Here is a 14,728-nt window from a genome sequence, read left to right as displayed (position 1 = left end):
TATATACATGAAAAATCACTGACTCTTCTTTTACTGTGGCAACTTTTAAAATGAATATACATTCCATTTAACGCATGATTATATACACAGTGTATTTTTTTAATAATGCTAAGGTCAAAGGAAAGACATCATGAATGTTAGGGCAACTGTTCTACTACTCCCAGTTTCCTTCCTCATCTCTGTGCATCTAATCTTGAAATAAATTGTTTTCATAGTTTTCCTCCCATGCTGTTCATTTGGTAACTACTAAAAAATCTAGATACTTCAATTTTGACTTGAAGAATGGTACAAAATATCTTGACAAATCCTCAGAAATGGTGCAGGAAGTTCCCACTTAAAATGGTTTAGCCTTTGGTTGCAGGTTGCAGCAGTAAATGGTGGTTCATTTTAGTACAGATTCAGATCTAAGAAAGCAGAATTTCACTACCAGGTTAGGTCAAATGCTTCTCGCAATCATAAAAGTACATCACTTAACACGGAACTGAGATGCACAGGCATGGTGATGAGGACTCCTATCAGGACTGTCAAAAGTGAGAAAAGAGAAGCATTTTACATTTCTAGGAAAGGGGGAAACTGATGTTTTGTAGAAGGTTCTCAGAAATTCCCTCCAGAAATCAGCTTTTTCTAAGCCACATTTCAAAACCTGTTGTTTGCACAGTAGATGATGCACTACCTCCTTGAATTTTAGTAAGAAGTTCAGTGTGGATTTACTGGACTGAAGGACAGTTGGGTTAAACACTTCACAAACAGCTGGCTTGTGTAAGCTGCTGCCTGCTGAATGCAAACTGCCCTCCGAGAATGTGGATGTGACTCTGGAGCACTCAGTCAGAACAGGAGTATCTCTCCTTTGAAGTGGACACACAGAGCTTTCCCTGCTTCCATCTCTCGGTTCTTTTTGGTGTTGAGATAGCAATTCAAAAAGGCTGTGAGAAGTCATGAAGATTGTATTCATGCAAAGACAAAAGGCAAAGAGGAAGTAGCACTAGGGGTTAGCGTGGAAGGATGAGTTGCTCAAGCGATTCCTCTTGACATTAAATTTCAATTCTAGTTTTTTTTTCAAAAATGATGTAGTGCTTGATTTTTGTGTGTGATTTAGGAGGCCTAAGGACTCAAAGAATCATTTCTAGAGATCTATACAGCAGTATAAACTTTTTGCTTTATTCAGAAACTTGTTTTTTTTTTCTGACATATTCCCTTAGCCTAAAAAAAAAATTGAAGAAGATAGCACTGTACAGGCGGCTAGAAGCTGTATTCTTTTTTATTATTATTTTAATTTTTTTAATGAGAGAGGAGTTGGGAGAATGCAAAGATGACTGGCATTCCGTACTTAATATTTTACATGCAATGTCTTTTGCAATCCTAAAGATTGCTCAAGGAAATAGAAACATCTATTTTCTATGTATAGAAATTAAGATGACATCTACTGACAGACCTCTTGATAAGCCCTGAAGTCCAGAATTCGAGCTCTTACCCACACAGTCTTAATGTAAAATGTGCCTGCTCTTTCCCTGTGGTACCTTTTTGTCTATCAAAGAAGGAAAATAACAAGTGAAAATACCATATACAGGGATAACATAATGGAAAAGAATGTAGGTGAAAGTGTAGACTCTGCAGTCATGTACATTTCTGGTGTAACAGTGTTATCTCTTACTGGGCTTCCAATATATTATCGTTATTCTATATAATCTGATTTTGCAAACTCAGATTAGAATATGCAGACAAAAGAACTGGATGAGCGTCTCATGAACTACAAATGAAGACGCAGCCCCGTTCCCACTCACAACTTTTACTTTAATAAAGGTGAAATGCAAGGGGTCACTACCACTACTTGCGTCAGGCTGATGTAGGAGTTGTGTAAGAAGCTTAGGTACCCTTAAAGCAGCCTTCGTTTCTTTGCTCAAGGAATACTCGTCTTTGTATCTACCTTACTGCCATCCTTGTTAATGAACAAGTTTTATTTACTTAATTTTGGAAAAAATAATATGTATAGTATAATTCAGATGATGTTTTATTTTCCCAGTTCATTATGTTCATGTAACCTCAGACACAGTTCATACACTGCTGTCTTATTTTCTGCTCATATTTATGCATGAACTCATTTGTATTATACATAGTTCAGAAACAAATTGCTCTACTTCCATGAAATTCCCTTCATTTTGGAATTTTATGAAAGGCTGAAGTGAAAATGGTTGAGAATTACTAACATGCTATATACCAGCAATGGTTCCACTAATCAGACAAAAAGTCTACGAAATGTATCTTGATTAGGCATGTACAGATATTCTCTAGACCATACTTGATTGATTTTTATCCAAGACTTTGGAGAGAAGGATGTTACTTCTCTGGATTAATTAAATTGAATAAATTCTAATGGAAAAGTTTAGCCTGCATCCTTAGACAGTGCATTCTCCACTGAGACAGATTATGTAAAAAGAACATTATAAATGCAATCAAATCTGACATTTAAAAGAATTTGCTGTGGACCATTATTTTGTCTAACAATGGAAACATGGAAGCAGCAGATATGAATAAATCAATCAATAAATGTGCCCTTGATACAGAAGCCATGTTTTCAGTTTGTTCAGTTCTGCAGAGAATGAATTAGGAGAGACACAATGGACCTAGTGGAATTCATAAAAAATTCATAGTTTTGTTGTTGTTGTTTGTTTCTCTGATTATATCATTTTCTTGGTTATAGACTTTTATCATGTCTAACATAGTGAGTCTGGTGTCTTGGAAACATGAATATATCCTGCCATCTGATATATTCTGTTTCTTTGGATATTCAGCCTCCCTGAATACATGTATTTATTGCTTTCAGGTGGGAAAGGTGGAAAAAAGAAGAAAACTAAAAATTCTTCTAAAGGTCAGAAAAACAATGGATCAACTTGGGCTAATGTCCCTCTACCTCCTCCCCCAGTCCAGCCACTTCCTGGTACAGAGCTGGGGCACTATGCTGCAGAACAAGAAAACGGGTAAGAATATGATGTATGCTGACAATATGGCCAAGGCTGTGCTTCCCTTTCTATTCATTTTTTTTTAATTTTTATTTTTTGCTGTGCATTTCTTTATCATTGAACTGGCTTTCCTCCCTCCATGTTCATTGCATCCTCCCTTACTGTTTGCACTCTCTCTATATATTTTCAGGTGATAAATATAAAACAGCCCATATTGAAGAGTGAGAATCCTTGGTCCTCAAGTGCTTTAGATTGTCTGCAATCATGATAATCAGCCTCCATTTATAATATTGCTTGTTAGTTTGAAAGCAAGTACCCACAGCTCTATGAACTAAAGAGGCACTCCTGAGAAGGACTGAAAGGGAATTAAAATAACCCTCTTCATCATCCCTTGCAGCTTCCTAATGACTTGATGTCTGGCCATAGCAGGATGCCACCAGTAGCGTACCACCACAATGGGATAATTGTGGGGACCTGACCAGTGGGTAGAACTTTAATCATCAGCACTGATGGGAATTGAGGGACAGGAACAATAAAAGATTCAAGCCAGTGCACACTCTTACAAAGCCTTTTTTAAGTTAGACAATTTCTTTTGATGGCCCTTAAGTATGCTGTGTCTCTGTTCTTTACCAGATATCTCACAAGAGTTCATTTCCTGAGAGCTTGAGTGGTGATTGATTTGAGACACAAACACACGGATACTGTTTTTTTATTGCAAAAAAAAAAGTCAAATAAAACATTTTACCTAAATTAATATTTCTAGATGCCATGTCTTGCTTTCAGTTTGAAAATCAGTATATAATTGAGTAGAAATATATACAGCACAAGAAAATGGAGTATATGGCTATTTCTCACTAATTTCGTTTTACACAGAATTATTTACATATTAAATATAATTTAACTACGTAGTGGTATTATGGTTTATATTTGCTCAAAATTATGTAAATATAATATTTTTATTGTTATATTTTTATGTTTGCTTTGTTTATAAATGCTATCTTTGAATGCTTCACAATGACTTTATGTGTTTGCTACTCCAACTTTCTATTTTGCAAATTTTTTGTATTTTATCTACTTTTTTCTTCTATGTATTCACACATACCTCACATCTATGAAATATATATAGTATATGTGTATATATGAACATATATATACATATATGATCTACTAATATACCAAAACATATATCATTCCTCCATCTTTAAATGTTTCTGGTAGCCTTCATTTGTTTATCTGGGATATAGTATTCATCTTTATGCAAAAAAATAATTAACTAATCAAAATGTTCTCACTTGAAATTAGCAATTAAGAGCCCACCCTTTTCTTTTCCTGACTTAAAATTTATTTGTTTATTTAGTTATTCATTTTATTTATTTTTGGTTTTCTACTCGTGGCCTTGTCTGTTCTGGACTTGCTTTGTAGACCAGGCTGGCCTTGAACTCATAGAGATCTTCCTATCTCTTCTTCCTTGAGTGCTGGAATTACTGACTTAAAATTTAAATTGTGAATATGATCTTAATTCACATTAGTGACATAAATATGCCAATATCTCATGAAAAATAAGAGTTACATATTTCGTCAAAAGATTATTATAAAATTATTACTTGATAGTTTGCATTTTAAGAGTTTAGCCAAACAACAAGAAAATGCAAATGAGAACTTGAATGGGAAGAGAAAGTACTGCTAACATCAAAACATGAAAATTATAGGTTATTTGGAATTCTTTTTTTATTTTTTCCGACAAATCTCTTTAAAATATACATCTGGAGTAATGATTACATGTTAAAATAAAATAATTCAATCTAAATGAATGAAAAAATACATGAACTTGTAAAACTGTAGAAAAATTGGAAATAATTTATTTGATTATAAAACAATAAAATTTGGTATAGTTTTATGTCTTCACACAAATTATTTTCAGAATATTGATGTGTCATGTTATTTTACACATTTAGTGATTAGAAGTTATTTTTAAGAAGACAGGGAAAAGGACAGTAGTACCGCAGACGGTCTCTGAAAGACTCTACTGATCAAGATATCAAAGCACAGGCTGAGACTCAGCCAAAATTTGTCAGAGTGCAGAGAATCTTCTGAAAGAAGGGGGAGATAGAAAGACCTGAAGGGGACAGGAGCTGCAAAAGGAGTGGCAAAAAAACCTTGAGCTTTGGGGGCCCTACAGAGACTGATATCCCATCCAAGGACAATGCACAGAGAGGACCTGAAACCCTGGCTCAGATGTAGCTCATAGACTCATTCTCCAAGTGAGTTCCCTAGTAAGGTTAGCAGGGGCTTTCTCTGGCATGAACTCAGTGACAGGCTTTCTGATCACTTCCAGCTTGGGGGACCTTGGGGGACGGGGAGGTGCAGTCTTGCCAGGCCACAGAAGACAATGCAACCAGTCCTGATGAGACCTGATAGGTCAGGGTTAAATAGAAGAGGAGGAAGTCCTCCCCTATCAGTGGAATAAGAAAAGGTATAGGGGAAGAAGAGAGAGGGAGGGTGCGATGGGGCAGAGGTGAGTGAGGGGGCCACAGCTGGTATACAAAATTGAATAAATGATAATAACAAAAAATTTAAAAAATAAAAACAAGCTATTTTTAATATAGACCCGAAAATGCATGATATTATTTTTTTAATTTCTAAAATATTCATTTATTATTCCAAATAGCTCAAAGGAACATTGTTATTTACATGCAAATGTATATAAGAAGAGATTATGCTAAATATTGTTTGAGTTTTTGTTTGCCTTAAGTGTTGAAGATTTGATGGTGGGAAAAAGGACTATTTTTAGGGCTGAAGGCATATCTACGTTAGTAGAGACCTTGTGTAACGTGCATAAAGCCAGCATTGCACAGAAGCAGGAGTGTTACCTCACACTGACAACTTCAGCACTCAGGAGGTACAGCCAGTAAGTTCAGAATTCCAAGGTTATTCCAGCCTCAGAGCTCTTTAGACAGTTTGATGCTGACCTGAGATATAGGAAATCCTATCTCAAAAACAAAGAACAAAAGTACTCTATTACTTATAGATAAACTCATTGTTATTATACTGATGTGTAAACCAGCCAGTATTCCTACGGCAAAATTAATTGTTTTTTTGTTTTGTTTTGTTTTTGCATTACCATTTGCAACAGAACATAACAAAGAAGTTTGTCAACATTAAAAAAAAAATACATTCTAAATGCGAGGTCCAGCTTTAGAAATCAAAGCCACAACAACCAATGAACAGAAAAAAAAATTACATTTATAAGAGAGATCTGATATTTAATAAGGAAGATGTAATTATGGTCCTAAGACATTGTCTGCTTCTGGGTAAACATGGACTTGTTTTCCTCTCTCTCTGTGTCTCTCTCTCTCTCTCTTTCTATCTCTGTCTTTGTCTCTGCCTGCCTGTCTCTCTCCCTCTTTCTGTTTCTCCCTCTCTCTCTCTTTCTCTTTCTTTCTCCCTCTCTCCCCCCTCTCTTTCTCCCTCAAACTAAAGAGAGAAACATTATTTTATATAGCAAATTATACATGAACATTGCACATAGAATAATAGCAGGTAACCCAGTAAGCCAGGAGAAGGGAGAAATATCATTGGAGTATTGAAGGGAATCTTGAATCATTTATTCATACAAGATAGTACCCAAAGTGGATAGACCTCAGAGTCAATAATGTAGAACCTGACGAAAGTATTCAATCCAAAATGGTCTATAAACTAGAGTAGAATGATATAACCTAGAACCTCCACTCAGATGTAGCCTGTGGTAGCTCAGTAACCAATTGGTTTCCCAAAGTGAGGGGAACAGGGACTATTTCTAACAGGAACTCAATGACTGGCTCTTTGGTCTCCCCACCCCCGAAGGGAGGAGCAGTCCTGTTAGGCCACAGAGGAGGGCTTTGCAGCCAGTCCTGAAGATACCTGATAAAACAGGATCAGATGAATGGGGAGGAGGTCCCCCCCATCAGTGGACTTGGAAAGGGGCACGGTGGAGATGAGGGAGGGAGGGAGGGAGGGAGGGACTGGGAGGGAATGAGGGATCGGGACACGGCTGGGATACAGAGTTAATAAAATGTAACAGATAAAAAAAATAAAAATATAAAAAAGAACTGCAGTGAAAAATTTCAATGATAAAATTTGATACCTTAATAGAGAGACCTTTATTTGGTCAAGGAGAAAATAAAATAAAAAGATGGCCATTACCTTCCCTTGTACCCTATTATAGTTATGACTACCTTCCTGTCTTCTATTTCTCACCATTTTCTGAACCTGTCTCTCTGTCCTGATGATCTGTAGATTCCATTTTAATTGCTTAACTTCATTTTCATCAATTAGTACATTCTGAATGAGGTTGGTTAATGCTGACTTTTTAATTATATTTTAATTTTATTACTTAAAACAGATATTTGAATTTAAATATGTTTCGATTATTTCCATCCCCAAGTCCTTCAAGACATTCTTTCCCTCCTTCTCAATCCAAATGTAAGTTTTCTCAAAAAACAAACAGAAACAAATAAAACAGCAAATTCACACCCAAAACCAAGAAAACAAAGTTAAAACCATACTCAAAAAGAAAGAGAAATACAAAACTGTAACCAAATAAATGCACACAGGTATATACAAACACATACAATAAATAGATAAATAAATAAATATTTTAAAAACCTGTGGATTCCATAAAAGTTGTTCCACAACTAATCATGAACATGAGGCCTGTCTAGAAGTGGTTGATATCCCTAGTATCAATCCTTTGGAGAAAATTTATTATCCTTCCCCCATAAAGTATAAGTAACAGTTTAGTTTTAAGCCTCCACAGTGCAGGAGATCAACTAAGAAGGTGCCTTGAGGTTAACTGTGAATCCTTGTATGTCATATAAAGAACCAGCTCTTTTATTACTGATGATAGACTAGATAAGAAAAACAAGAAGAACTTTGATTCAGGTTAATAATTGGAATGCCTCAGCAAAATGGCTGATATGAAAATGAGAAGGGATGAGAGCAAGGTAGTGACAGTGGGCATGCTGGAGAAGGTTAGAGTCATTTCAGTGTCCTAACTGGGAAAAACAATAATGCTGAAAATATAGTCTGTAGTTTCTAAATGTGATTTTTAGTATTGTTTCTTAAGAGTATAGATGTTGGTTATCCTAAGCATTTCAGTATCCAGTTTCATCACAGTACAAAATACCAAAAATTATCCAATCATTATTCAAATGAAATGATATTTGAATGTTAATTTAATCATACAGCAAATGTTTTCCCTTCTTAATATACTTCTTCAGTTTGAAAAAGGCAATGTGTTAAATGTATTAGGGCCCAGCTCTAAATATAATATATTTATTATAGTCATAGGCTATTTGGAAGAATTCAATAGTAATTAAATAGGTGCCTTGCTTTGTTCTTGCAATTAGAGATTGGCAAGCTTTAGCTGGAGTTGAACTTTATTGCATTTTTATTAGTAAGTTGGTATTTGTGTCTGGCCTTTAATAAGTTAGTTCACATGCAACATTGATTTGCTGTCATCTTGATCATTACTCATCAGGAAAGTCAGATAATAGGACGCCTCATACATACTTCACTTACAGAATGTCATGGAACAAAGACTCGTCTTAGAATGGTTGGATAGACCAGCTTTGATTGTTCATTGAGAGTATTATTTTGCAGACTTTTTCAGTTACTATAATATCATCAAATTTTTATTGCCTAAATAAGATGTCATCTCTAAAATATAAAAAATGCCATTAAACAAAGCTGTATGTATGTAATGTACAGTCATCTGCTCCTTTCTCTTCGTCAGTAACTGCACTAACCCTATCTTGAGTGGATTCAGATCTAAACACCAGGAAGGCAGTTAGCAGTTCTCTGTATAACATGATATGCGCTTAATCCTGACTTAGCTTCCTTTATTCCCTTTTCTTTTTCTAAGTCTTTGAGATTTTTATCTTTTCTTTTTCTGTTGCTAAAAACCACATTGAATAGATGAACTTTTTTTCCATCCTTCCATGTTCTGGAAGGATCATATGTTTATTTATTGGGGTTCCAGTTACCGTTGCAGAAAATATAGGAGACTATTAATGACAACATCAACCCTACTTTGATGAAAGCCTAATAAAATTTGTCTTAGTATCTTAGATATTTACCTAGTATTACAATTTTTAATAATATAAAAAAATTTAAATATCATTCCTTTGCCCAGTATTATTTGAATAACAGAAAACAAACCAATTATAATTTACTCTAATGCTTTTCATTTTGTCCTTGCAAATAATGTATATAGCAATAATTTTTTCTCTTGGGTTACTCAGGTTTTATTTTAAATTTATATGTGATTTAAATTGTTTGAAGAATTGTTTATTATTAATCAAGTAGGAATACTTTTGGTACTAATGGGTTGTTACTATTTGTGTGTGTGTGTGTATATATATATATATATATATATATATATATATTACTTCATATACAACTATACTAGCTTTGGCAATGACCCATTTTAAATACTGAAAATACAGCAATTTCTGCTACAAGGAAAAACGTGCTGTATTTTTTTAACAAACTTTTCAAAGTAAACCTGACTTTAACTATTAAAATCGGCTAACAGTAAGTGCATTTTATACCTGAAAGTAGGTAATTATTGTACTTAGGTTCTAAATGTTTATTTTCTACCTTGATAATGTAGCACTCAAACTTAAGTAAGTAAGGCATACAAAGAAACTTAAGTATTCTCTTTAATGATGCTCTTTGCATGTCAATAGATATGTGTTTTGGCCAGCTATAAATGAGCTTAATCTACTTGAGGAAAAGATACCACATAATCTAATTTAAAAATTGGGTACAGAGGTAAATAGGGAATTCTCAACAGAAGGATATCGAGTGACAGAGTAACACTTAAAGAAATGCTCAATGTCCTTAAGTCATCTGGGAAATACAAATCAAAACAATGTTGAAATTCCACCTCACACCCATCAGAATGACTAACATTAAAAACTCAAGGGATAACACATGCTAGTGAGGTTGTGGAGAAAGGGGAATCCTCCTCCATTGCTGGTGGGAATGTAACCTTGTACATCTGCTTTGAAAATCAATCTGGCACTTTTTCAGAGAATTATGAATAGTGCTACCTTAAGATCCAGCTCTACAAGTCCTTGGTATATATCTGAAAGATGTTCAGCCATACAATAAAGACATTTGCTCAACTATGTTCATAGCAGCTTTGTTCATAATAGCCAGAATCTGGAAACAACCTAGATGTCCCTCAACAGAAGAATGGATACAGAAACTGTGGTACATTTACACAATGGAACACTGATTAGCAATTAAAAACAAGAAAATCATAAAATTTGCAGGCAAATGGTAGAAACTAAAAAAGATCATCCTGAGTGAGGTAACCCAGAAGCAGAAAGACACATATGGTATATACTCACTTACCATTGGATATTAGCCATACAATATAGAATAAACATACTAAGATCTATAGTCCTAAAGAAGCTAAAGAACAAGGAGGACCCTAGGGAAGATACTGAATCCTCATTCAGAAGGCAAACATTGAAAGTGGGAGAAGACAGGCAACAGGACAGGAGCCTACCACAGAGGGCCTCTGAAAGACTCTACCCACCTGGTTATCCGAACAGATGCTGAGACTCATAGCCAACCTTTGGGCAGAGTACAGTGAGCCTTATGGATGAAAAGGAAGATAGAAAGACCTAGAGGGAACAGGAGCTCCATAAGGAGACCAACAGAACCATAAAACCTGGGCCCAGGGGGTCAGCCAAAGACCATGCATGAAAAGGGCTCCCAAGTAAGGGGAGCAGGGGCTCTCTCTGTCATAAATTCAGTGGTAGGCTCTTTGATCACCTCCCCCTGGTGGGTGTGCAGCCTTGCCAGGCCACAGAAGAAAAGGATAAAGCCAATCCTGATGAGACGTGATAGGCTAGGATCAGATAGAAGGGGAGGAGGTCCTTCCCTATCAGTAAACTAAGGGAGGAGCATAGGAGGAATAGAGGGTAGGTGGGTGAGAATGGGAGGAGAAGGGGGTGTCCTACAGTGGGATGCAAGGTGAATAAATAATAATAATAAATAAAAGGAAAACAAACAAACAAAGCCATTTAGTTTCACCATGAGATTCTTGCTGACAAATTATTAATTCTGTGTAGAAAATACGGTTAAGTTTATCTATGTTAAATGAACATAATACAACGAAAGAAGTAAATGGCTCTTTTATACCATTCTGATGTCTTCATAGATAAATTTGTAAATAGCCAGTATGACTGATTGGATTTGAAAGCCTTGAAGGATTGAATGCAACAATGGAAGCTGGTTACAGACTTTAGTGTTAAACAGCACTCTTCTTCAAATGAAAATGGTGATTTCCATAAAATGTATTAAAATGACAATGTGTGAAGAAAACACATTTTTTCATACAGATTGACACACGTTATATAGTTAATTAATAGGAATAGAGATTTAGCCCAGAGCACTTTCTTTCTGAGATTAGTTGGTATTTGCAACACACTGTTTAGGACTGCTTTGGAAGTGGTGCTTTCAGTTTTAAGCTCAAAGAAACCAAACAGCACTGGAGTAGCCTCAATAAGGCAAAAGTAAATGACCTCGTATACAAAAACAAAGACGCCAAAGAGAAAACTAACTTTGAGTGGACACTTTTCAGTTTGTGGAAATATGATTTTAACGACCCAGGGAGCCTAGGCAAGTAGAGATGACACTATTCCTAGCTCCCTGGGAGGGATGAGCGCCTATGTAACTGTCTCTTTCCTCTTCTCTTTTATGGCCAATATTCTTCTCTATCTCTTGTGGAAACTGAGTTCTTCAGTACCTACCTTTGGTTTGCATATATGCAACTTAATATAGTCCCATTGCTATTAGCCAACAGATCCTTACCAGTCCTTGAACTGAGATGTACAGGTATCTCTTTCCACAGTGGGCCCTGTTGTTGCTTACTGATATTAGCTGATTGTACTATGTAGAGTCATCTCTCTATCCATTCACATCATCCTCATATCTCTACCAGCTTCATCTCACAGAGTCCCTATCCCACCTGCTTGCATGTTCTTAGTCAAGTTTCTGTTGCTGTAAAGAGACATTTCAACCTCAGCAACTCTTATGAAGGAAAGTGTTCCACTGAGGCTTGCTTACAACGCATGCATGGTAAGAAGCATGGTGACATGCAGGCAGACATGGGGCTGGTGGAGCAGATGAAGTAGTTCTACATCCAGACCAGCAGGCAGCAGGAAAAGGGAGATATGGGCCTGGTTGAGCTTTTAGAAACCCCAAAGTTCACCTCCAGTGACACACTTGCTCCAGCAATGGCATACCTCCTAATAGCGCCACTATGTGGTGCCACTATAGTGGTGGCCAATATGAGCCTATAGAGGCCATTCTTATTCACGTCTTTCTCTTTGAGTTTTTGCTTTGACACCCAAAGGGTTTAACCAGAGTTATTAATGCAGGCATGGTCTAACTCTGTCCACTGGTACACAAACAACTCCCTAGTGTATACATCATTGAAGGCAATAACTTCCTATTTCCTGGCAGCCATAGCTCCCCCACTGGGTGAGCATGGCTCCTTTACCCCTGTCCCATACACAGTATCATTACTAGTGTAGCCTTTTGGGAACTACAACTTGGAGGTGATGTAAATAAAACTGCTATTGATTTACAATTTACTATTCTAGTATTCTATACTCTTGATCCAGAATCTCCTTTTAAAATTGTTTTTGCTATGCTATCTAAATCTTCAATGTAAATTTCATAAACTGAAAATATATAATATGGTAGATTTTATGTCAAATAATTTTACTGAAAGTGATAATCGCTTGTCTTTTACAAGATATTTGGAACTTCTGTTTATATGTTGAGATAAGCATTATGATAAATTAAAGAAATTAAAAGGTTATTAATGGCTTTATCACCAAGCATTGATAACAGGTATATTATATGGAATAATAGATTGACATAGGTCTAGAAGAATAAGTCAGATACTTATGCATGTGTTAGATTGGCCATCTAACACATGCACAAAGATGCAGAAGAGAAGCAAGGGAATAAGTCTCCAAGTATTAAGTTCATTGTCTTTAATTAGCAATTTGTTGTTTCCAAGTGATTAACTTTGGTGGAACATTATTTCCTTTTGTTACTGTGTTAACAATTAGCTAATGCAGTCATTTAAGAATAAATTGAGATTTCTGAGATAACAGATAGAATTAGGAATAAGGTCGCATATAATACTCTGGTGATGTATTAATGTGATAAGGAAGATGTAAGTGAGAAACCCTTTCAAGACTTGGTTTGGTTTCTACTAATTGCTAGTATAACTGTGCATTTATTTCTGTGTGTGTCAGTGAACATTTTTCCTTATTTAATTTCAGCTACGACAGTGATAGCTGGTGCCCACCATTACCAGTGCAAACATACTTGCATCAGGGTATGGAAGATGAGCTGGAAGAAGATGATGATAGGGTTCCAACGCCACCTGTCCGTGGTGTGGCCTCTTCACCCGCTCTCTCCTTTGGACAGCAGTCCACTGCCACTCTTACTCCATCCCCACGGGAAGAGATGCAACCCATGCTGCAAGCTCACTTGGATGAGTTAACAAGGGCCTATCAGTTTGATATAGCAAAACAAACATGGTAAATATCTTTGGTAAACCAAAGGCCCTGCACTTCCTACATACGGAAATGTTCTTGCATGTTTACTAAGCAGAGGTGCTCATAAACCTACGTAGGTGGGATGAAAAAATAATTTTGACTATGTGTTAATCATCTGTACTCATAAAAAAGCTGGTGACAGAACATTAAGTAAACTGACTGACGTCACACAGCATTTTAGAGAAGTGAATGGAGCAGAGATTCAGGCTATGTGCTTTTGGTGACACTAGAATGTTTTCTCATTCACAGAACTGCTTCAATTAGTTTATCCTTGAACTCACTTTTAATGCCACAATAAAGGACTCCTTTCAAACTCTTCAAAGTGACTGTGATTAATTCTGTATGTGGTTGTGAATATGTAAATGCATGCTTCTGGAAATTATGATGGTTAGTGTCAGTTATTAAAAGACCCTGTTTGGGCTGAATTAAGAGGATTAGAAAATAAGAAAAATAAAAACAGTAAATGCTTCATGAGAAACCCCCAAACCACATTACATTTTTAAAAATAAGACTATAAATTCATAAGTCACAGATGGAAGTCTGTCAGGTGCTGCGTGAAAATGCGGCAGAAATAAAAATAGTACCAAGCCTCATGATTTTTAGAGAATTTTGTTTTTCGGAAATACTGGTTTATATGTCAGTATATATGACTTATCAAAAAGTATCATCTGTTGATTTACATTACACTTGAATTCAGATGAAAGCGTTTCCATTTTTGAATAGTTCTAACTTACTGAGCTATATTCATAGTGAAATAGTCATCACTATCTGTGATTATGAGCCACTTATTTTAAAAATACACATAAGTATATATTTGAGAAGACTAGTTTAGGAACAGCACTGCATGCTGTCACAAACATGCTCTTTGCCAAGGAACAGAAGACCCTTATTTTTTTCACAATCAGCAGATATGTTATCAATAGTCAAACATGTTAATATTAAACAATATTGTTTTACATAAAGCTACTTTGTACAAATATGACTAAATTTAAAACAAGTTTGTAACGAGACGTGAGATTTTTGGTTGACTCATGAAGTCATGCAGCCTTGTCATTTATACTTTAAACACACACCTGATTCATATTAGAATTTAATGTACAATAGTACCTAGATTTTACCTCCAAGTGGATTCCAAGT

The 14,728-nt window shown here is 35.8% G+C and overlaps 1 protein-coding gene across 24 annotated transcripts in view; it reads left to right on the top strand.

The window, feature by feature from the left end:
• Positions 1-14,728, top strand: part of Robo2 (roundabout guidance receptor 2) — a 1,624,501-nt gene that overhangs the window by 1,581,073 nt on the left and 28,700 nt on the right. For all 24 annotated transcript variants that reach the window (XM_060370640.1, XM_060370647.1, XM_060370638.1 and 21 more), the window contains 2 exons: positions 2,822-2,975; positions 13,313-13,573. In XM_060370640.1, the coding sequence (XP_060226623.1) occupies positions 2,822-2,975; positions 13,313-13,573 (415 nt within the window). The remainder of the gene's footprint in view (positions 1-2,821; positions 2,976-13,312; positions 13,574-14,728) is intronic.

This window comes from Meriones unguiculatus, chromosome 17, assembly GCF_030254825.1.
Source record: "Meriones unguiculatus strain TT.TT164.6M chromosome 17, Bangor_MerUng_6.1, whole genome shotgun sequence".
Taxonomy (NCBI): Eukaryota; Metazoa; Chordata; class Mammalia; order Rodentia; family Muridae; genus Meriones; species Meriones unguiculatus.
This window is presented reverse-complemented; position numbering and strand designations above follow the sequence as displayed.